General features: G+C 47.5%; 2 protein-coding genes across 2 annotated transcripts in view; both read right to left on the bottom strand.

The window, feature by feature from the left end:
• Positions 1-446: 446 nt before the first annotated feature.
• LOC114202217 (olfactory receptor 10T2-like) lies at positions 447-1,442 on the bottom strand. Its single transcript, XM_028095319.1, has one exon. It carries the CDS (start codon positions 1,440-1,442, stop codon positions 447-449), a length of 996 nt encoding a protein of 331 aa, XP_027951120.1.
• An 18,666-nt stretch (positions 1,443-20,108) lies between these two features.
• The window catches only part of NOTCH3 (notch receptor 3), a 32,588-nt gene continuing 28,710 nt past the window's right edge, over positions 20,109-23,986 (bottom strand). The window contains exons 32-33 of the mRNA XM_028095317.2: positions 23,018-23,115; positions 20,109-22,203 (exon numbers count right to left, since the gene is read on the bottom strand). Coding sequence (XP_027951118.1) covers positions 21,151-22,203; positions 23,018-23,115 — 1,151 coding nt within the window. The 3' untranslated portion in view covers positions 20,109-21,150. The remainder of the gene's footprint in view (positions 22,204-23,017; positions 23,116-23,986) is intronic.

The following is a 23,986-nucleotide window of genomic DNA, read 5'->3' as shown; positions in this document are numbered from 1 at the left end:
CTGCTGGTTCAAGGCCATCGAGAACCCGGAGCAGAAAACCAGGGTCTCGTGACCACCGAGTACCGCAGGGGATGGCAGAAGGCTACGAAGCGGAACTAACCCAGCAGGGTAAGGAGGAAGCAGCCCTCGCTGCTCGCTGCCAACTCTACCCTGCTCCGCCCTCCAAGGCTTGGCAGGGTTCGTGGCGCCACCTGCAGGTGACCATCTGCACTGCAGAGGGCGGTGCATCCCAAGTCAAAGTCAAAGACCCAAAGACCAAAGGAAGAGGCAGCCGCCTTTCTGGACTTTATGGTGGGTCTCAGCCACTGTCAACTGCCTCATTGAAGAGGCTATTTGATTCAAAGGGTATGGGAGCAGCCCCTATTTTCCAAGGTGCGGGGGGGGACTGAGCGTCAGGCGGAACATACGTTCATGAAAAAGCTAGAAGGGGAATGTGGATCAAGTGTCTATTTAAAAATCCCGCGGCTCCGCGCCAGGGTCCTCCTCAGAGCCACCCTCACCTCCTTGTTGCGCAGGGTGTACACCACGGGGTTCAGCAGCGGCGTCACCACCGTGTAGAACACAGCCAGCAGGCGGTCCTGCGCAGGCCCTCCCCCGGACTCGGGCCGCAGGTAGATGACGGAGGCGCAGCCGAAATGCACAGTGACCACGGTGAGGTGGGCCGCGCAGGTGGAGAAGGCCTGGCGCCGGCCGGCTGCGGAGGGGAGCCTCACGATGGCGGCCACGATGAAGGCGTAGGAGAGCAGGATGAGGAGGAAGGAGACCAGCACCACGAGGACGCTCAGGAAGAAGATGGCCAGCGCTTTGCCGGCACTCTCGGAGCAGCTGAGCTTCAGGACCGGGGCGATGTCACAGAAAAAGTGCTCCACGCGGTCGCTGCCGCAGAAAGGTGAGGAGAAGATCATGCTGGTCTCAATCGAGGCCACCGAGAAGCCGGAGCAGAAAACCAGGGCTCCCAGGCAGAAGCAAACTGTGGGTCTCATGATCACCAAGTACCGCAGGGGGTGGCAGATGGCCACATAGCGGTCATAACCCATCAGGGTAAGGAGGAAGCAGTGGCTGCATCCCAGGCCCAGGAAGAAGAACATCTGAGCCCGACAGCCGGGGACGGAGATGGCCTGGCTCTCCATGAGCAGATGAGCCAGCATGTTGGGGATGGTGACCAGCGTGTAGGAGGTCTCGGAGAGGGACAGCACGGCCAGGAAGCTGTACATAGGAGTGTGAAGGGTCCGATCCACCTGGATGATGGTGATGATGGTGATGTTGCCGCTGAGGGTGACCAGGTATGTGAGGAAGAACAGCCCGAAGAGGGTAGTTCTCAGATCTGGGAGGTTGGAGAAACCCACCAGCACAAACTCAGTCACCAGCCAGGTGACATTTTCCTCCTGCTTCTCAGGAGCCTGAGAGGAGAGGACAGAGTAAATGGAATGGGACAATTTCATAACGAATCTGCCATGCATCTGGTACCGGTAGGGTAGGAAATCAACCCTGTTTTACAAAAAAGGAAAGAGACTCAGAAATTATGTCACTTGTTTTCCTAAATATCACCCAGCTAGCCAGTGTCTCTTCAATAGACAAGAAAATCACAGATATGGAAACAACCTGTGTCAGTCAATGGATGAACAAATAAAGATGTGGTATAGGGGCACCTGGCTGGCTTACTGGTACAGCATGCGACTCTCGGGGTGGTGAGTTCAAGCCCATCTTGGGTGTAGAGATTACTTAAAAAAAACAAGGAGGAGAGGAAGGAGGAGGAGGAGAAGGAATTAATATTCCATTGTATTTACACACAATGGAATATTCATCAGCCTTGGGAAAGAAGCAAATCCTGCCATGGGCAACTAACATGGCTGGATCTTGAGGACATGATGCTAAGTGAGATTAGTCAGAGAAGGAAAGACAAATACAGTATGATATCCCTCATAGGTGGAATCTAAAAGAGCCAGACTCTTAAAAAAACTGAGAGTAAAATGGTCATTGCTTAAGAGTCTCTACCAGGAGGGGCATGCCTGGCTGGCTCAGTCAGTAGGGCATGCAACCCTTAATCTCAGGGTCGTGAGTTCAAGCCCCATGTTGGGCATGGAGCCTACTTAAAATAAATTTTTTTAAAAAAATTTAAAAGAGTTTCTAACAGGAGGCATGAATTTCCCAGTAATTCCCACTTGACATGTACAGGGAATTCAAAGTCCCCATCTGATGAGAAAAAAACATGTAAGGGTCAAGTGGATGTGGGAGAGGAATTTACAAGGTCTGCTGCAGTCCGTGTGAAAAGAACACCCCAGAAAGACAAAGCCTGTAACAGTGATATCTGCAATGAACAAAATAACACCTTCAGGAATCTGAATACTAGGGCTATATCATGACTTCTATGGGCCCTAGACACTTCTGCCTTCCCCATAAAATTTTTTTATTTTTATTTAAATTGTATTTAAATAAAATTTATTGAATCAAATAAAATCTAAATTTTATTTAAAATAATTTAAATATTATAACATTTTAAATGTGTATGTTATAGGACTGTGTTGGTATAAAGATGAATATATTCTTCAACCCTCAAAGCTTATTTATTTCTTCTGATCTGAGAAATTAACACAATTTCAAGGCCCCCCCACCCCCACCCAATAGTATTGTGGACCCGAGGCATTGTGCTAATGGCTACATGTGTGTTAATTAAATGGAAAGTGACTCTGAAATTACTGACCATTTTAATTCAAATGATGAGGCTTCGGTAGAAATCCTGGATTGGCGATAGCTGAATTGTTTTATGATGGATTAACCTGCTAGCTCAGAAAAAAAAAATACCTATATTGAAATTTTCCTCAGAGCATTTTGCACTTATTTGGAACATGGGACTTTTTTTAAGGAAAATGCCCCCCAATGCCATCTTTCCCTTCTGATCAAGAATTCATTGGCTTAGATAAGCAAAACTCAGTCTTGAGTTCCTCAAATACCAACTCAGACAAGGCAGACAAGGCACTCTTCCCAGGAGAGTGGAGAGGACAGTACTGATTTAGGAGCCACCTAGTGGCATTTTGGGTAACCTGCAAGCCAGTGACTTCTAAGAGGAGGAAAAATGAATGGCTGTACACCTGACAATTCTCATCCACAACAATGGGGCCATAGAAATTGAGAATAATCATTTAAATGTTTTGGAAGTTTGCTGAAATTTTAATTTAGGAAACATTAATTTTACATTTTAGTTCTGAAGATATGTAAAATAGAGAAAAACAACAAAAATGTTCTTGATCAATATTCTTGTTATGAAGAAAAGATGAGTCAGGACCATCGACGAACTTAACAGGAGGGAAAAGATGGTGAGGGAAGGAAGAAACAGGCAGCCATGTCAATCGAGCACAGGGGTGAAAAAGTTTTCTGTAAAGGACCAGATAGTGAATATTTTAGACTTCGTGGGCTGCACGATCTCTGCCATAACTGCTCAACTCTGCCATTCTAGTGTGAAAGCAGCCTTAGACAATGTACAAACAAGTGTATATGGCTGTTTCAATAAAACTTTATTTACAAAAACAGGCAGCGGGCCAGATCTGGTCCTCAGACTGTAGACAAGTAAACTAAAACAATATTCAACTTAGGGGAACTCCAAAGAGATCCTCCGAGGAATCGGCGCTATGATAAAAGCAAAGCCTACTGTGAAATCTGCAGAAACTAAAGCAAAATGAAACTCAAAAACCAAGAATCTTGGACTCCACTTAAGAAATCTAGATCTGGGGGGCACCTGGGTGGCTCAGATGGTTAAGTGTCTGCCTTCGGCTCGGGTCATGATCTCAGGGTCCTGGGATTGAGCCCCACATTGGGCTCCCTGCTCAGCGGGAAGCCTGCTTCTCTCTCTCTCCCTCTACTACTCCCCCTTACTTGTACTCTCTCATTCTCTCTGTCGAATAAATAAATAATATCTTTTAAAAAAAGAAAGAAAGAAATCTAGATCTGAGAAAATGCACACTGGGCAGAGATGCATGTGTCTAAAAGAAGCCCCTATACTGCAAATTAAATAGTATCAGAGAGAACATCAGAGCCTTTATAGAGTGAGAAAAATAGAAACTCAATGACCTGGAAGACTTCATGAAGTAATTCGATATGACCATTAAAAAAATGTAATTTCCAGGGATGCCTGGGTGGCTCAGATTGTTAAAGTATCTGCCTTGGCTCAGGTCATGATCTCTAGGTCCTGAGATAGAGCCCCATGTGGGGCTCCCAGTCAGCAGAGAGTCTGCTTCTCCCTCTCTCTCTGCCTCTCCCCCTGCTCGTGCGCTCTCTCTCTTTCTCAAATAAATAAGTAAATCTTTTAAAAATAAATAAATAAAAATAAAATAAAAATTTTAAAATGTAATTTCCAAATATCACAAAGCATTGTTAAATTGAAACAAATGTATAGGCAAATCACAAACTAGAAAAGGTTGTGACCCTAAAATACGTTTGGCTCTTACAAATCATTAAGAAGAAAATGAAAACTTCCAGTTATAAGATAAGTAAGTCATGGGATATAAAGTCCAGCATGGTGAACATAGTTGATAATTCTGTATTGGGCATTTGAAAGTTGCTGGAGAATACATCTTAAAAGTTCTCATCACAAGAAAAAGAATTTGTAACTATGTATGATGGTGATCATGTTGCCATATATAATAACATTGAATCATTATGTCCTACAACTGAAACTTCTCTCTCCCTCTGCTCCCCCCCACTCACATGCAGGCACTCACAGTCAGGCTCTCTCTTTCTAAAAAAAAAAAAAGAAGAAGAAGAAGAATCAATAACTTGGGGCACCTGGCTGGCTCAATCCATGGAGCTCTTGACTCTTGATCTCAGGGTCATGAGTTTGAGCCCCATGTCCCGGGTAGAGGTGATTTAAAAATAAAATCTTTTAACGCAGTTCCTGGGTAGTTCAGTCGGTTAAGTGTCTGCCTTCGGCTCAGGTCATGATCCCAGGGCCTTGGAATCCAGTCCCACACAGGGCTCTCTGCTCAGCAGGGAGCCTGCTTCTCCCTCTCCCTCTGCCTGCTGCTCCCCCTGCTTGTGCGCTCTCTCTCTCTCTCTCTCTGTCTCTCTCTGTCAAATAAATAAATAAAATCTTTAAAAATAAAATAAAATAATTTTTTTTAATTTTTTAAAGAATAATTGATAACAGGATGCCTGGGTGGCTCAGTTGGTTAAGCGTCTGCCTTCAGCCCAGGTCATGATCCCAGGTCCTGCCTGCATTGGGCTCCTCACTCAGCGAGGAGCCTGCTTCCCCCTCTGCCTGCCACACCCCCTGCTTGTGCTCTCTCTCTGACAAATAAATAAACAAAATCTTTTTGAAAAAAAGATTTGAAAAAAGAGTAATTGGGGCGCATAGGGTGGCTTAGTCATTAAGCATCTGCCTTTGGCTCAGGTCATGATCCCGGGGTCCTGCGATCGAGCCCCGCATCGGGCTCCCTGCTCAATGGGAAGCCTGCTTCTCCCTCTCCCACTCCCCCTGCTTGTATTCCCTCTCTCGTTGTGTCTCTCTCTGTCAAATAAATAAATAAAATCTTTAAAAATAAATAAATAAAAATTTAAAAAGAGTAATTGAAGGGCATCTGAGTGGCTCAGTTGGTTAAGCGCCTGCCTTTGGCTCAGGTCATGATCCCAGGGTCCTGGGATCAAGCCCCATGTGGGGCTCCCTGCTCAGCAGGGAGTCTGCTTCTCCCCCACCCTCTGCTCATGTTCTCCCTCTTGCTTACTCTCTGTCTTTCAGATAAATAAATAAAATCTAAAAAAAAAAGTAATTGATAAAATAATTCTTATTTATGTGTTTTGCAAAAAATGGAAAACAAGACAGTAAGATTCTAACTGACTACATATACACGCGTTCTTTTTTTTTTTCTTGTATGTCCCAGATTTTCTACCTCAAGTGGGAATGTTTATAACTAAAAGAAACAAAAATTTCTTAGAGGGATTTTTCTTCTCTTGGTAAATTTTTGTATTGTTCTTCAAGAAGTTTAATCAGTCTGGTTTTGACAGGGGAAGCTAAGGGTAGAGATAAAGAGGTTCCTTTCTGAATGTAAAATATGCTAACACCATTTCTGATTAACATTTTTCAACATGTGACCTGAACAGCAAAGGTCTAGTAAAAACTACAGATCGGTAGGTGACAAGGCTTCTTGATAAGCCATGAGGCGGACTTTTTAGGAAGATCATAGGAAGCTGAGTATGAGGACATAAGGGAGTTAGAGGAACCTTTCAAAGTGAGCTGATGCTTTTTAGAGGGAGAAGTCAAACCAGGCTGATGGACTCCCAAATGTTAGTTGCCATATAGGGAAGGGGCCCTTCATAGTATTAAAACAAGCTTCCTCCAACAGTAAGCCAGCCCATCTTAGGCACCTTAAAGAAGGGGACTGAAAAGGAAACCACCCCCCTCAATATACACTCAGTGTAGGAGTCTCCTCTACTGCAATTATACGGCCTCTACTTGCATGCCTCCAGTGATGGGGAGGTCACTATCTGACAAAAAAAAAATCCCCATTACGTAGGGCAGAAATCCTGTGCTCAAGGCAGTCTGTCAGTGACCTGCAGGAACAACAGGGATGAGCCCCGGAATCAGACAAGCCTGAACTTGAATGTTGGTGCCTTCACTCACTCGAGGCAGTGTGACCAAGGGCTGCTGGTTTGACGCCTCCGTGCCTCATCTGTGAGAGCTGAGATTGATCCTGTGAGCTCATGGATAATAGTCAGTTAAGATTCCCGGAACAGTGCTATGACCCTTTTGGTCTCAAACTCCTTGCAAGGCTTTGCACCTCTGGAGAAGCAGGGTCTAGGGGGATAATCTGCTCACATTCTTGCAGGCATGGTACCAGGATTTGAAACCAAGCGTGTCTCCAGATGCTGTGCCTTAAGGGCTGTTTTACAGGCTCACCTTTCATCCTGCTCATGTTCACTGAGTATCTGCTCTGAGCCAGGTGCTGCTGTGGACCCAGCAGGGAGCTAAACAGGAGGCAGAGATCCCAGCCTTGGAGGAGCAGAAGGTTCTAGAGGGAGGGTGTTGGGCGATAAGCAACACACTTGAAAACTTAAACAAGTGAGCCTGTATGTTAGAAGAGAAGTACTGCAGGAAAGAAAAAGCAGAGTACTTAGAGGCTCCTTGAGGGGAAGTGTTCCATGTAGGATGGTCAGTCCCTCAGGAATGCTCCCCTTCCTCCCTTCCTTCCTTCCTTCCTTCCTTCCTTCCTTCCTTCCTTCCTTCCTTCCTTCCTTCCTTCCTTCCCTCCTTCCTTCCTTCCTTCCCTCCTTCCTTCCTTCCTTCCCTCCTTCCTTCCTTTTCAGATCTCACCTCTAGGGCTGGGGATGGGCCAGGGTGGCTTCAGCAGGGCGGCCATGGCCCCACATTCGCACTTGAAAGAAATTTTTAAAATCAGCCCAGAGGATATGTGAGGGAAGACCAGGGAGAGGCATCAGCCCGTTCAAAGGCTCTGGGGCTGGGCTGGGGGCCTGGAACAGGAAGAGCCAAGAGGAACAGAGCGATAGAGGGAGCAAGAGGGGGAAAGGAGGTGAGGCCACAGGAGTGACAGGGGCATGTTGCTAGGGTCTTGTGGTCACAGGGCTGACTTTAGCTCTTATGCCAAGTGGTGTGAGGCCAGTGGAGGATTCTGAGCAGGGAAGGGATGTGACCTGACTCAGGTTTTCCCAGGCACCCTCTGACCATTCAGGGAGAACAGAGTGTGGTGGGGGGGACACAGGTAAAAGTCGGAAGACCAAGGAGGAGGTGGCTGAGCTGATCCAGGGTGAGGGATGATGGGAGCTAGACCAGGGCGAGGACCATGGAGGCAGTGAGAGGTGGCCAATGCAGGACAGGCTGTGCAGGTGGAGCCCACTGGACTTCCTAACAGGTTGGATGCAGGCATGAAAGAAAGAGCAGGGTATGGGAGCTGGCAGAGCTGCCTCAGCAGTATGCTGGGTAAGACCGGTCCAGCCAGGGGGTGGAGGGGACTCTGTCATCTCAGGGAATGCTGGGAGCAGACACACGCTGAGCTGAGCGTGGGGGACGCATACAGACAGGAGGCCCCTCTCCATCTGCTCCAACCCCCAGCACCCCACCCCAGAGGGGGAAGAAGAAAGCAGGAAACCTTTATTTATTTGAGAGAGAGAGAATGAGAGATAGAGAGCACAAGAGGGAAGAGGGTCAGAGGGAGAAGCAGACCCCCTGCTGAGCAGGGAGCCCGACGCGGGACTCGATCCCGGGACTCCAGGATCATGACCTGAGCCGAAGGCAGTCGCTTAACCAACTGAGCCACCCAGGTGCCCGAAAGCGGGAAACCTTGAACATGGCTGAAACCTAACCCTACAACAGCTGAGAAGCTGTGACTTTTTGCCTCAAACGTCCAAATTCCGCTTTCCAACTGTGACAGGTGAGAGTGCTTAATCAAACGAAATCAGGTTGCAGGACTAGAAAGTGACTTATTTGCATACCTGAAACCTGAGAAAATTGCAGCCACAGAAAGAACCCCAGGCCAGCTGCTTCTTGGAGAGGGCGTTAGCAGGAGCCTGTGGATGGTGAGTTCTGGAGCTCTGCCCAATGCCACCTTCATGGTGAGGGTGACAGACAGGAGCACATGGGATTAGGATCTACAGTCTTTCCCCTTCCTCTTCCTTTTCTTTGGGAATCCCCATCAAAATAAAAAATAAAATAAAATAAAAAAACCAGGAGCCCTTTCCCCACCACCTTTGAGCACTCACTGCTATATAAATGTGTGCATTTGTGCCCATGAAACTCCAGGGTACGTGTGCGTGCATGTGTGTGTGTTGCTTGCAGGACACACGTGTGCATTTCACACCCCATGTGCTCAGACCACGGTCCCACGGTCTGCTAGCACACCTGTGCATACCAGCATTCTGTGCACGGGTGAGCATCTGTGGCTTTGAAGGGTTCTCCTTGAGGTTCCCCCAGACGTCTCTCCTTCCCTTCCTGGGCAGATGTCATATTCTCCTCTGCTCTACCTTTTGCCATCCACAGAAAACAGAACTGAACACCCTTCGGAAATGTCATCCAAGCCCATCACTGTTGGCTGTTTTCAGGTTAACAGTCACTCTGGCATTTCTCTCTCCCCCGACTCATTTTCAGATTTCACACATAGGGCCAGGAATGGGCTGGAGTGGCTTCTGCCTTGCAAAGGCCCTGAACCCATACTCACCATGGCCAAGGGAGGTTCCCACGGTGGCTGCCTGCATCGCTCTCTGCTCACAGCCTGTGAAGGGAGGGGCTGAGGACCCAGATCCTGTTATGCAGGGGGTCCCCAGAGCTCCTGTCCCAGAGGCTTCCCAGCCACTAACAAGCACCCCAGGGCTCAGGCTGGTGATGCCCTGCAGATTTTCTCCCTACTGGAAACTAGAGACCCCAGGGTCTGCTTCCCCAGCCTCCAGGCTCCGATGGCAAAAAGTGAGGGAAGAACTAATTATGATTTATTTTTGTGGTGGAGATCACAAACACACTCCTCACTCCATCCGTGCTCCCCAGTACCCATCAGTGCTCACTGTGTGCTGGGCAAGGCTGCTGCCCCGAGGAAGATGCGTATGTGTGCGCTCAAACACACACACACATGCACGCACACTCCCTGCTCCCAGGGCTGGAAGGAAGAAGTGGATCACTTGATGTTATACAAATGTTGCCCAGGCTTAACTTCTCATAGTGACCCCAGCCCCCTCAATCCCTCTCTCTGCTCTCCCCAGAATTAATAGTCAAATATTTTCTCTGTCCTTCCTCTTTTCCTTTTTCTTTTTTTTTTTAAAGATTTTATTTATTTGACAGAGAGAGACACAGCGGAGAGAGGGAACACAAGCAGGGGGAGCGGGAGAGGGAGAAGCAGGCTTCCTGCAGAGCAGGGAGCCCGATGCGGGGCTCGATCCCAGGATCCTGGGATCATGACCTGAGCCGAAGGCAGGCGCTTAACGACTGAGCCACCCAGGCACCCCTGTCCTTCCTCTTTTTCTGTACTACCCCCCCAGCCACACCCTAACTCAAGTGCATCATTCTCACCTGGCAAAAGCCTGCAGCGCCACCTCCCTCCAGTCCATCCTCTGTATTGGCCACCAGAACAGAAGGCTTTGGCTGTGTCCCCTCTCTACTCAGACACCTCTGTGGCTCCCCATTGCCCCCACAGTAAAGTTTAAAATTCCCCATTTTCACATTCAGGACCCTTGTGATCTGGCCCCTGCTATCTTCTCTAGTTCCAAACCCAGCCATCGTTCCATGCAAACTGACATACATCCATTTATCCAATTAATAATAAGGAAGTGAGGTATAGACCCAGCCATTCCAACCTGCTGACCCTTCCTCTGAGATTTCCATGCTGTTTTACATCCTTTTCCCCCTCCCCTCCCCATGCTATTCCCTCAGGAATTTCTTTTCCCCTCCTCCTAGCCTCCTGCAAATTCCTACTCCTCCTGAAAGACACAGCTCTACATCACCTCCTCTAGGAAGCCTTCCCTGATCACTCCAAGCTACCTGCAGCATCTGTACTCCCAGACATCCTGGGTTTCCTCTTCGTACTGTCTGTGTCCTTGTGTGTCTGCCCCTAGCCTGTGAGCTCCCTGGAACTGTCCTCACCCTACCCCACCTTCCAGGAGCTTCAAACCCAGATGATGAATTCCCTCCTTGCCGTGGCTGCTCTCTTGCTCTCCAGGGCATCTGCTTTTTCTCCACCTCCATACACCACCCTTTCTCAGTCTTTCTCTCACAGCTCCTAAAATTAAAAACTCCCCAGAGTTCAGTCCTAGACCCTCTTCTGTCTCTCTAGCTGAGAAATTTGGTTTTATTTTAAATTTCCCCAGCTTTATTGGGATATAATTGACATATAACATTGTGTAAGTTTAAGGTATACTACCTGTTGATTTGATACATTTATATATTGCAAAATGATTACCACCAAAGTGTTAGCCAACACCACCATCCCATCACATAATTACCATTCCTTTTTTTTGTGGTGAGACCATTTAAGATCTACTCTCTTAGCAACTTTCAAGTATATAATACAGTATTATTAACGATAATCACCATGCTGTATATTAGATCCTCAGAACTTGTTAATCTTATAACTGGAAGTTTGTGCCCTTTGACCAGTATCTCCCCATTTCCCCCACCTTCCAACTCCTGGTAACCACTACTCTAGTCTCTGTTTTTCTGAGTTCAGCTTCTTAAATTCCACATATAAGTGATATCACACAGTATTTGTCCTTCTCTGAGTTCTCTGACTTAGCATAATGGTTCATCCAAGTTGTCACATAGCACGACTTCCTTCTTTCTTGTGGCTGAATAACATCCCATTGTGTGTGAGTGTGTTCACCCACATACACACAAACACACACACGTAACACTATAAACGATGTATATTGTACATGCAACATACATATACATAGACACACATATGTATCCATTCACCTATTGATTAACATTTAGGTTGCTTCCATGTTTTGGCTATTGTGAATAGAGCTGCAGTGAATATGGGAGTCCTAGTGAGACATTTAATCTCATGAGTAAAATTTCATGAGTGCACATGAGCACAGTCTCATGATTTTGCATACCTGCTCTAGACCAACAGCTCCGGTCATAGTTTGGGTTCCCCCAAAAGCAGACCCTGTGACAAGGATTCCAATGGAGGTAAGTTAATTTGGGAGGTGAGCCCAGAAAACACAAGTAGGGGAGTGGAGAAAGGAGAAAAGAAAGGAAAACCAGCTACTAAAACATGTGTTCTCAAGCAAGCTCTCACTGTGGCAGTTGGGGTTCATTCTCTCTGTTGATACAGCCTATAACATTCACTTCGGAGGGGTGGGAGAGCTGAGGTATGTAGACACCAAACCCAGCTGGTCATTGTCGAGGGCTGATCCTGGGGGCCTTAATTCCCCAGTAATCCTGGCCCACTGCACATGGGACTAGAGAGCAGAGAAAGCCCTGAGACAAACAGATGTGAGCACGGGCTATTGGAAGTCAGGCTGATGTGCACTGATGTGGTCAGAGCAAGGAGATATGGACAGGGGATACTGATGACATCTGCTACACGTGGTTCTCCCCCTTGGTCTTGAACCACTCCTTCCCAGTCTCCTTCTCTTCCCCAACCCTGACACTGCAGCTGTCCAGGCTTTCATCTTGATTCTCTCCTCTCTCCCTAGCTGATCAGTACAATCATATGGAGGTAAATACCATCCCCATGCCAGAACACCCCAAATCTACACTCTACATCAGTCATTCCCTCTGAACGCCAGACCCATAATATCAACAATCAAAAGTCAATCAACATGAGGAGTGATGTCAGCAAAAATTTCAGGGTGATGACCTCCAAAAATTCTCTCCTTCAGAAAGCAATGAGAAAACTGGAATTGGACAGTGAAGGTGAGTGCACAACCATGTGAATATACTATAATCCACTGAACTGTACATGTTTAAATGGTGAATGTATGAATTTATGTTTAAATGGTGAGTGGTGAATTTTATAATATGTCTCAATTTAAAAATCAATCAATGTGGGGTGCCTGGCTGGCTCAGCTGGTAAAGCATGCAACTTTTGATCTCAGGGTTGTGAGTTTGAGCCCCACATTGGGTGTAGAGATTATTTAAAATAAAATCTTAAAGGGATACCTGGGTGGCTCAGTCGGTTGAGCATATGACTCTTGGTTTCAGCTCAGGTCATGATCTCAGGGTCGTGGGATGTTAGTTATACCTCATAACGTTGAACAAAAATGAATGAATGGATAGAAGATAGATGATAGATAGATAGATAGATAGATAGATAGATAGATAGATAGATAGATGATAGATGATAGATAGATAGACAGATAGATAGATAGATAGATAGATGATAGATAGATAATAGAAGAAAGAAAGAAAGAGACAGAGAAAAGAAAGGAAAGGCAGGATGTAGGCAAGGCTGCTGCTCTACCTTGGAACTTGCAGTGGTAGAGAGACTTTACCACGCCTTGGCCCCAGAAGGGCCAAGGAAAGGGAGAGAGAATAATTACCCAGACTCACAAAGGGCAGCTAGATGGAGAGCACCACAGGTACCCTGAAGGGGAGGAACCAGAAATACATTCTATTCTCTAATCTTCCACCTCATTGGCCAAAACCAATTGGAAGCCAGAGGATAAAGGAGCCCAATGATGCCACCTACTTGAATCATTATCCCAAGCACAGAACAGCCCCAAGTCAGGCTCTACGCTCAGCGTAGAGTCTGCTTGAGGTTCTCTCTCTCCTTCTCCCTCTTCCCCTCCCGCCCACTCATCTGCTATAAATAAATAAATAAATAAATAAATAAATAAATAAATATTTTTTTAATTTTTAAAATAAAATAAAATCTTAAAAATAAATAAATATCAATCAATGTAATCCACCATATTAACAAGCAGGAAAAAGAGAAAGAGAATTATATAACTGTATCAATTGACACAGAAAAAGCACTTGACAAAATCCAACACCCATGCATGATAAAAACTGTTAGCAAGCTAGAAATAGAAGGGATTGCCACAACTTGATGTGCTGCTTCTACAAAAACCTACCGCTAACATTCTACTTAAAGACTAAATGTTTGGGGTGTCTGGGTGGCTCAGTCTATTAAGTGTCTGCCTTCGGCTCAGGTCATGGTCCCAGAGTCCTGGGATCGGGCTCCACATCCGGCTCCCTGCTCAGTGGGAGCCTCCTTCTCCCTCTTCCTCAGCCTGCTCCCCCTACTTGTGCTCATGCCTCTCTCTGTGTCAAATAAATAAATAAATAAAATCTTTAAAAAAAAAAAAAGACTAAGTGTTTTCCCCTAAGATGTAAAACAAGGCAAAGCTGTCTCCTTTCACCACGACTATTCAATATCATCCTGAGGTCCTGCCCCATGAAATAAGGCAAGAAGTTCCTAGTCACGACACCAAAAGCTAGGAAATGAAAACATGTGTCCACTCAAAAACCCGTACACATAATGTTTATAACAGCTCTACTCATAACTTCCAAAACCTGGAAAAAACACAAAAGTCCGTCAATGAGTAAATGGTCAAACACACTGCAATACACCCTTGCAATGATGGAATATTACTCAGTAAGAGAAAGAGGAAACTATTGGAATACACAACACCATAGATGGATCTCAAAGATCATTATGCTGAGTGAAAGAAGCAAACTTCAAAAGGTTACAGAATGTATGATTCCATTTTTTTGTTTTGTTTTGTTTTTTTGAAAAGACAAAACTAAAGGGATGAAGAGCAGATCAATGGTTGCCAAGGGTTAGGACTGGTGGGAAGGCACATGACCACAAAAGCGCAGAGTGAGGAATTTTCTTGGAGTGGTGGGGTTAGACGTAAATCTACATATGTGTTAAAACACAGATATGTACACACACAGAAAGTAAATTTTATAGTATGTTATACTGAAAACTAAAAATAAAGTTTAAATGGGAAAAAGATCTGAACACATACTTCATCAAAGATGATATGAGTCTCAAATGAGCACATGAAGAGATGTGCTTATTTTTAAATTAAACACAAATGAAAAACACAATGAAATACCACTATATCACCAGAATAGCTAACATTAAAAAAAAAACCTGACACTATCAAGTGTTAACGAAGATGTGGAGCCCCCGGAACTCTCATATATCACACTGGGAATGCAGAATGGTACAGCCACTTGAGGAAACAGTTGGATAGTTTCTTATAAAGTTGACAAACACCATAAAACTTAGCCTTCTCACTCCTAAGAAAAATACCTAAGAGAAATGCAAATATGTCCACCCGATGAATGTTTATAGCAAATTCATTCATAACACCCAAAATTGAAAATTACCAAAATGTCCCTACACTGACAAATGGATAAGCCAATTGCTGCATATCTGTAACACACATCATGCATACTGTTGTCAGCAATAAAAAGGAAGACACATGATACACATAATGATTGACGTATCTATTAACATGGATGAATCTCAAAAGCATTGAGTTTTAAAAGCCAGATTCAAAAGGCAACACACTACATGATTCCATTTGCATGAAACTCTAGAAAAGGCAAAACTGTAGCGACAGATAGCGGATCCATGATTGCTAGAGCCAGAGATGTGGGAGGGGATTGACTACACAAGGATGTGAGGAAACATGATTGTGGTAGTGGTTTTATGACTGTATGCATTTGTCGAAACTCATCATGCTTTACACTTAAAATTGACTGACTTTATTATATGAGCCTGGGTGACTCAGTTGGTTAAGCATCTGCCTTCAGCTTAGGTCATGATCTCAGGGTCCTGGGATCGAGCCCCGCATTGGGATCCCTGCTCAAAAGAGAGTCTGCTTCTCCCGCTGCCCCTCACCCTGCTTGTGCTCTCCCTCTCTTTCTTTCTCTCTCTCTCTCTCTCAAATAAATAAATAAAAATCTTGGGATGCCTGGATGGCTCAGTCGGTTGAGCATCTGCCTTCGGCTTGGGTCATGATCCCAGGGTCCTGGGATTGAGTCCTGGGTCAGGTTCCTTTTTCGGTAGGGGGTCTGCTTCTCCCTCTGCCTGCCACTCCCCCTGCTTGTGCTCTTTCTCTCCTGACAAATAAATGAATAAAATCTTTTAAAAAGGAAATAAATAAAATAAAAATAATAATAACCTTTAAAAATATATTTATTATAGGTTAGTTATAACTCATAAAGCTGAACAAAAATGAATGACTGGATAAATGATAGATAGATAGAGAAAGAAAGGAAGACAGAAAGAAAGAAAGAGCAGGATGTAGGCAAGGCTGCTGCTCTACCTTGGAACTTGCAATGGTAGAGACCCCTAGGTAGACCCCCTACCACCCCTAGGCCAGAAGGGCCAAAGAGAGGGAGAGGGAATAAATACCCAGACTCACAGAGGGCAGCTAGATGGAGAGCACCACAGCTACCCTGCAGGAGAGGAACCAGAAATACATTCTGTTCTCTAATCTTCCATCTCATTGGCCAAACCCAAGTGGAAGCCAGAGGATAAAGGAGCCCAATGATGCCACCTACTTGAATCATCCTCCCAAGCACAAAACAGAGTCGAGAAGGGTGAGGATAGGTCTGGAGGGGCAAACAGCAGACACACAGCTGTTCTGTCACTGCTTTTTCAGTCAAGAAGTCAGCTAGGACAGGGGTGCCTGGGAGGCTTAGTTGGTTAAGCGTCTCCGACTCTTAATGTCAGCTCAGGTCATAATCTCAGGGTCATAGGATCAAGTCTCGCATCAGGCTCCATGCCCCGCAAGGAGTCTGCTTGAGATTCTCTCTCTCCCTCTGCCCCTCCCCCCATACACAGACATGCACTCTCTCTCTCTCCCTAAAATAAGTAAGTAAACCTTAAAAGAAGAAGGAGGAGGAGGAGGAGGAGGAGGAGAAGAAGAAGAAGAAGAAGAAGAAGAAGAAGAAGAAGAAGAGGAGGAGGAGGAGGAAGAAGAAGGAGAAATAATCAACTAGGATAATGAATCCAAATGTCTCTGAACTTGGTGGATACCAGTAAAGTCACATGAACATGAATCTTTGAATCTCACCAACTCATTGAGGCAGTGAGCAGGCTTCCTGTTCTCCCACCTGATATCGCTCCCCCAACCATTCCAGGGGGCCCCCAGAGCAGAGAAGTCTCACATGTACTTACAAAAAGTTGGCTCCACCAGACATGGAAGTAGGCTCCCCCCTTGTGGGACAAGCATCTCCAATGCCCTGTTTATATAAAGTCAGGGTTGCATGATAAAGTAAGCAAAGTGGGTGAAGAGAAAGACTTTCTCTCTCCTTTGAGGAGCACTCAGGAAGAAGGATCCCCAAACTTGCTTGCACCCCAACAGATATTTTTGTTTCTCCCCCTGAGTCAACTCATACACACAGCTAAGATGGGCCTCTCTTGAGCCAAGGATTCAAGTGTAAAGAATTTATTTGAAAAATTATTCCAGAAATATCCAGTATGAACATTCCAAAAAGGAACATCCCAGAAAGTCCCAATGAGGAAGAATTAGTTGCTGCTGTGGGCCACTGGACTCAATCCCAATGGACATCCTCTGAGTCTATAGAACACACCTCTGAATTTCCCCCCACAGAGGAGCAAGGAAACTGGGGTATTTATCCATTAACTCCCATCCACCCCACATTCTTTTTTTTTTTAAGATTTTATTTATTCACTTGACAGAGAGAGATACAGCGAGAGAGGGAACACAAGCAGGGGGAGTGGGAGAGGGAGAGGCAGGCTTCCCGCTGAGCAGGGACCCCAATGCGGGGCTCGATCCCAGGACCCTGGGATCATGACCTGAGCCAAAGGCAGACGCTCAGCTGACCGAGCCACCCAGACGCCCCCCACCCCCACATTCTTGAGGGCAATTCCTGCCCCACACAAGAGAAAGCTCCCAGGTAGAGAGTTTTAGGGGTCCTGAAACTCAGTCAACATCTGGAATGGTAAGATCCAAAGGGACATATTGGCATGCCCACTATACATCCCCTAACTCAGCTGAAATTCCGTAAGAGCGGAGAGTGGGCCATATAATTCACCATTCTACTCCCAACAACTAGTCCAGAATTTGGCATGCAGTAGGTGCCCAACAAGCAAGCAGAGGATAGATGAACATACACAAACTAAACTTAAGACAACGATGAAAGAGATTGTCTTTCATCTCCAAATCTCCAAAGATTTAGCCAAAGGGAGGGAGGTAGAGTAAACATGTATTAGTTGCTTCCACAGAATGCCTACTTCTGCAAACCTGATTGTCCCTAAATTTACCACCCACCCCCCACCCCCGCTCCAGTTTTGGAGCAGAGACTGATTGCTTTAAGAAATCAGCACATCCCACATCCCATTGCCATAGTAACTGGTTAGTGCAGTGGTGCTCAAAAGCCACACCCCCCACTCCCAGGGGACAATTGGCCATGTCCGGAGACATTTTCCTTTGTCACAATGGAAGGGGAGTGTGCTGCTGGCATCTAGTGGGTGGAGGCCAGGGGTGCTGTTAAAATTTTACAATGCACAGGATAGCCCCCATAGCAAAGAATGATCTGGCCCCAAATGTCAATACTGTCAATGTTGAGAAACCCTAAGTCAGAGGATAGATACATGATCCAATTGGGGCCAAAACAAAAATCAACCTCAAAATCAGAAGCTTTTCGGGGCACCTGGGTGGCTCAGTTGGTTAAGCGTCTGCCTTCGGCTCAGGTCATGATCCTGGGATCCTGGGATTGAGCCCCATGTCGGGCTCCCTGCTCAGCAGGGAGATTGCTTCTCCCTCTCCCTCTGCCCCTCCCACCCCCAATTGTTCTCTTGCTCTCTCTCTCTCTCAAATAAGTAAATAAAATCTTAAAAAAAAAAACAACCTAGAAGTTTCTTGATTCTCTGGAAAGTGCAACATGGTCTATGTTCTTTGCACTTATTTTGCTAACACACAAGTAGGGTTAGAATTGTGTGGGGTGGGAAGAGACGTTAGGTTGGGTCCTATGTGGAGCCTGAGGGTGAAACTGAGGCCCAGAGAAAAGTCTGTAGAGATAAAGAGAAATTCGGCCCTTGTTCACCTCATTGGAGCCACTAGATCAAATCTCCCCTGAAACTGGGCCCCTTTAGCTATATGAACTAATAAATTCCTTTTCTGTTTAAGCCAATTGAGTCGGCTTTTGTGTCACTTGCAACCAAGAGCACTCCCAATGGATAGAGTAAGCAGTCAGCTAGGTGTGGGCGGTGAACAAATGCTTTCCAACTGATCAAAAGGGCGAAATCAAGTTCCACGCAGCAGAGAAAGCCTGGTGGGGGGCGGAGGGGATACACATGCATTCTCCCCTACAACTGCTGCCCTCCAGTAACCTCTAGCTTCCTAATAATACATTTACCTTGCGGTTTTGACACCCTCTGCAGGGGAGGGCTGCCAGGACAGTTCCACAAGGATCATGGGGGGGGCCCCCCGAACCCCCCCACCCTACGAGTAGGAGGAGTCCCTTAGATGACGGGAGGCAGCCCCCGGCAGAGACCTCCCTAGCTGTGTGCCGTGTTTTAACCTTATAAAATTGATGAGAACAAAATGGAAAGAAACCTATTATAAAGCAGGTAAATGGAGAAGCTTCCTTTGTATCCCAGGTGTATATTCCTCAACCGACCAAGCTGCAATGTAGAATTGATTTGACAGAACCTCCAGTTCAGGGATGTCTGTCTCAAAATGGCTCCAAATGATTTTATACTGCAAAGTAAAGCCAAACTCCAGAAACCAGAAAAAGAGAGAGAGAGACCGCCCTAGCTATGACCTATGACCCATGCAAGTATAAAAGCAGACAACCCTGACCCCTGGCACAGTTGCCACCTCTGAACCTGCCCGCTCTCCCTTCTTGAGAGTATACTTTCTCTTTAACTGCTATCAAACTCTTGCTTGAGAAATTAGCTCTGAATTCTTTCTCAGCCAAACTCAAGAACCAAGAACGGAGGTCAGCGCGGAGAGGCAGGGAAGGGACCCGGCCAATGACAAAATGACAGGAGGAATCAATGAACATTATCCCATCCTCCTTTCCTGGAGGGTCCCGGTGTAAACACAACCTCGTTTGGGGGCACAAATGATTGCAAGACACGGAAACCCACCCAAGCTGGTATGTGTCTATATTCCGCGATGCAGCATTGTCTCCAGAACCCAAGGGAGCATGAGGTAGAGGTGAGATCCCTGCAGAACCAGCATCGGGCACTTAGGAGGCAATGAATAAGTACCTGTTGATGTCAATGGGATGCATGCTCAATTAACCGGAATTGACGCTCCATCTGGAACTGAGATACTGCCTCCAACTCCCTGGAGCCATCTGAGCACTCATCTCACCTTTACCCTGCATATCAGCCCCACTCTTCTGCTCTGTTTGCTCATCCATACTCACCACCCCAAACTGGCCACCCATATTTCTCCATCTGCCCTTGGCCTTAGAAGTTCCAACAACTGGCGGCTTTCCTAGCATCTCCATTAAAGAACTTCCGGGGCAAGAGACTCTGATTGGCTCACCTTGAGTCAGGTGACCACCTCTGAGCCAATCAGTGGAGTCATCTGCCAAAGGCGGAAGCCGGAGCAAGCTCGCAAGCTAAATAGGTTCCACCCAAGACGGGAGCTCACACACTGGCGGTGGAGATAACAGAAGGCCCACCAGTACCACCGCCCACTTTACCTAGACACAGACCAGTGACGCGGAGTGCTAACTATTCCTTTATTAGGTGGTGAGGGGAGTGGGGGCTGTACAATGCAAGGCCCAGGAATTTAGCTACACAGGGATTGTGACCAGAAGCCACATTACAAAAACAGCCTAAAAATACTTCCATTCTGCCCCGGGGCTGGGCCAGGGGAGTGCCGGGGGGAAGGGGTGCCACCCAGGCGGCTCCTTCCCTTCCTGTCAGTCCCATATTTACAGGGAAACAAAGTGAAACGCACACATCTCCCCTGGTCCTCATGTTCTCACCAGCCTCCCCCACCCAGTTCACCAAGGGAGTGGCCCAGGCTCTAGGGTTGGGGGACCCGGGGCGGGCTCTCTGGGCCAGAAGGGCCCTTCCCCCCGGCAAAGCTATCGAACAAGTTCCATCTGGAATGCAGTGAAGTGAGGGAGGTGGGATAGGAAAGAGGCTCCCAAGTCTCACCCGACCCCTGCCCCGGAGGGTGCGCCCAAGGGTGCCTACTTGGTACACACCAGGGTTGTGTACTCGGTACACAGGATCCCGGTCATGCCTGTGTACTCGGTACACAGAATCCAGCTTGGCCGAATGGGCCCACAGACTCAGCCCCACGGGGGCACTGGGGGGTTTGCAGGGGCAGGGAGTGTCTCCATATATATATTTTGTAAAAAATAATAATAATAATAAGTTTGCTTAAATGAATTTGTTTCTATACAAAATGTAAAAAAAAAAAAAATAATAATAATCCACTCGTGTCAGAGTGTAAGGAGAGAGACCAGAGGAGGCAGGAAGGGAAGGAGGGAAGGAAGGATGGGGAAGGGGAGTGCAGGAGGAGGTCCCAGGCTCATCACAAGGCCCAGAGGGCGGGGGTCAGCCCGCACCCCCTATAAATAAAGGAGGACTGAAAAAGCCTAGGCTGGTGACCTATCTCAGTCAGCTTCAAGGGGGGGTGGGAGGGATACAGGAGGGCCGGGAGAGAGAGAAGAGAATGGAAAGGTCTAAAAAGAAAGGGAGAGAGTCAGGATGGGAGATCTGTTCAGCCCCCCAAAATCCAGGAACTGAAGAGCCTTCAGGCCAACACCTGCCTCTTGGGGGTCACTTCCGGTTGGGGCCCCAGCTGGGTCTGGGCCTGAGCTAGGGGGCCTGGGACGGAAAGGGGGAGCGGCTGGGCAGGCAGCGCCCCAGCGGCTGTGGCCGTGGGCCCGGTGGCAGTGGCTGGGCTGGGCGTGGAGTCTGACCAGTCCGAGAGGGAGGGAGGCGAGGGGCTGGCCCAGTGCTCGGGGGACTCGGGGGATGGGGTCAGGTAAGGGTGCTCGCTCGGAACCCTCAGGAAGCGGGCCTTGGGGGGGCTGCCGTGGGCGCCGGCTGCCGGGTACTCCTCGGCGTGTCCCGGGGCCGCCAGGTATGGCGGGGGCCGCTCCTGGGGGGACACGGGGGTCCCGGGGTTCAGCAGCTGGGGTCCCGGCGCCAGCGGCAGCAGGAACGAGGGCCCTGGCGGGGCAGGCGGAGGCAGCCGGGCCCAGTCGAGGGGAACGGCCACGGGGTTCAGCAGACCCAAGCTGAGCACGCAGCCCCCGGGGGGCTGACGCCCTAAACCCGCCCGGCCCGCGCCACCAATCTGAGCCAGGGACACGGCCGTGGCGGTGGCTGCTGCGTAGGGCCCCTCAAGGGAGAAGCCGCCAGGGGACGCAGGGGGCCCACCGAAGGGCCGCGGGGAGTCCAGCGAGTCCACGGGCGACAGCGTGACTGAGCTCTCGGCCAGGGGACCCGGGCAGGCCAGCGTCAGCTTCTTGCCCCGCCCCCGGGCGCCCTGTGGCCCCAGCCCCGCCTTCCCCGGTGGCCTCCGGCTCTTCTTGCCCCCCGACTGTGCCACCTTGAGGCCGGGGAGGAAGGCCCCGGGTGGACAGAGGAGGGGCCCCAGGCCATGAGGACCGTGAGGGCTGCGGGGCCCACTGGGCTGGTCCAGCAGGCGCACGATGTCCTGGTGCAGCCGCTCCTGGGCCACATCCCGCGGCAGCCTGTCCAGGTGGTCTGTGATCTCACGGTTGGCAAAGTGGTCCAGCAGCAGCTTGGCAGCCTCATAGCTGCCCTCTCGGGCGGCCAGAAACAGTGGAGTTTCCTCCTGAAGGGGGTGGGGCACAGAACCCCCGAGATGTCAGCATCGCAAGAGCCAGGATTAACCCCTGGCCAAGGTCTCATAGGCCCCTAGCCCCTGGTGGACACTAAGAGGGAAGAATTCACACTCTCCAGCCCAGCAGAGTTGGATGGAATCCCAGCTCTGCTAAGGGAAACTGGGCAAGTTCTTTCTTTTAAAGCACTTTCATCCAGGACCTACTAAGCACCATGCCCCAGAGCCAGGACTATATGGAAAGTGAGACACTTGCTTTAGGCATAAAATTTAAGGGGTGTCAAAAACCAGTCATCAAAATAAATGATATTTTAATGCATTACTTTTTAATTTAAGATTATTGCAAAAAAAATCCATAATGAATAAAATATCAAAATGTCAGACTACCCCTGTGCCCCTCTGACCCTCACTCTTCCCATTTATAAAATGAGGAGAGTAATTCCACCTTGCAAGGGTTTTAAAACAATGATCATAACAGTTATGTTTTACTGAGTATCTGCTAAGCATTTTACAAATTTCACTGAATCCTCAGGAGACAAAAGTGAGGTGGGTACTGGTGCTTCCCCACCTCACAGATGAGGACAGTAAAGTTCAGAGATGTTAAGCAATTTGCCCAAGGTCACACAGCAACTGCCACAGGCTTTCTCCTCTGATCCACTGTTGGAGGTTGGTAGGTCCAAATCCTATCCCTGAAACCTGGCTGCAGGCAGGATGAATGCCCCCACTAACCTACCCCACCCTGCTCTTTGCCACATTTAGGGGGTTGTGCCAGGGCTGACTGCCTGGTGAGTCAAGGGCTGGGGCTCACCTTGCTATCCTGCATGTCCTTGTTGGCTCCATTTTTGAGCAGGGCCAAGGTGGCCTCCACATTGTTGACGGCTGCTGCCCAGTGTAAAGCTGATTTCCCTGGGTGGGGCAGGGGGTGGGGGGAAGAAGTCAGGGTTAGAACTGGGTTCATTTGCTAGGATCCCATGGCAGAGGGAAAGGAAGTATCTAGAATATAACCTGGAGGGGGGGGGGAAGGCCTGCCACAGAGTGTCTGAACATGTGTTTGTGTCCATGTATGTGGAGTGACTCTCTGTCCAAGGGACCACCGTGTGTGACTGTCCATACACGGGGGGGTACTATGTGGGGTGCTGGTTGTAGCCACCAGGCACATATTGCTCTTTAGATTTAAATTAATTACAACTAAACAGCATAGGTGCCAAGACCATTCAATGGGGAAAGGAGAGCCTTCTCAACAAATGGTCTGGGACACCTGGCTCTCCACATGCAAAAGAATGAAGTTGGATCCCTACCTCACACCAAATACAAAAATTAACTCAAAATGAATCAAAGACTTAAACGTAAGAGCTCAAGCTACAAAACATTCAGAGGAAAACATAGAAGTAAAACGTCATGACCTTGAATTAGGCAAAGGATTCTTAGATATGACAACAAAATACAAGCAGCAACAACAAGAGAAATCGATAAATTGGACATCACCAAAATTAAAATGTTTGTGCTTCTAAGTGAAAAGAAACCCTACAAAATGAGAAAAATAGTTATAAACCATATATCTAATAAGAGACTTATACCTAGAACATATAAAGAACTCATAACTCAATAATAAAAAGACAAAAACCCACTATGTTAACTATACTGGAATTAAAATTTTTTAAAAAATAAAATAAAAAAGACCCAAAAAATGACAAAAACCCAATTTAAAAATGGGCAAAGGATCAGAACAGACATTTCTCCAAAGAAGATCTACAAATGGCCAATAAGCACAGGGAAG

This window comes from Eumetopias jubatus, unplaced genomic scaffold, assembly GCF_037043125.1.
Source record: "Eumetopias jubatus isolate StellerSeaLion01/CBP00866 unplaced genomic scaffold, mEumJub1_p1.0 scaffold_1, whole genome shotgun sequence".
NCBI classification, from domain to species: Eukaryota; Metazoa; Chordata; class Mammalia; order Carnivora; family Otariidae; genus Eumetopias; species Eumetopias jubatus.
The sequence above is the reverse complement of the archived record's forward strand: the minus strand, read 5'-3'. Positions and strand labels throughout refer to the sequence as shown.

Excerpts from the sequence above, each read along its gene's own strand:
- LOC114202217 (XM_028095319.1), bottom strand. The coding sequence starts at position 1,442 with ATGAAATTGTCCCATTCCATTTACTCTGTCCTCTCCTCTCAGGCTCCT.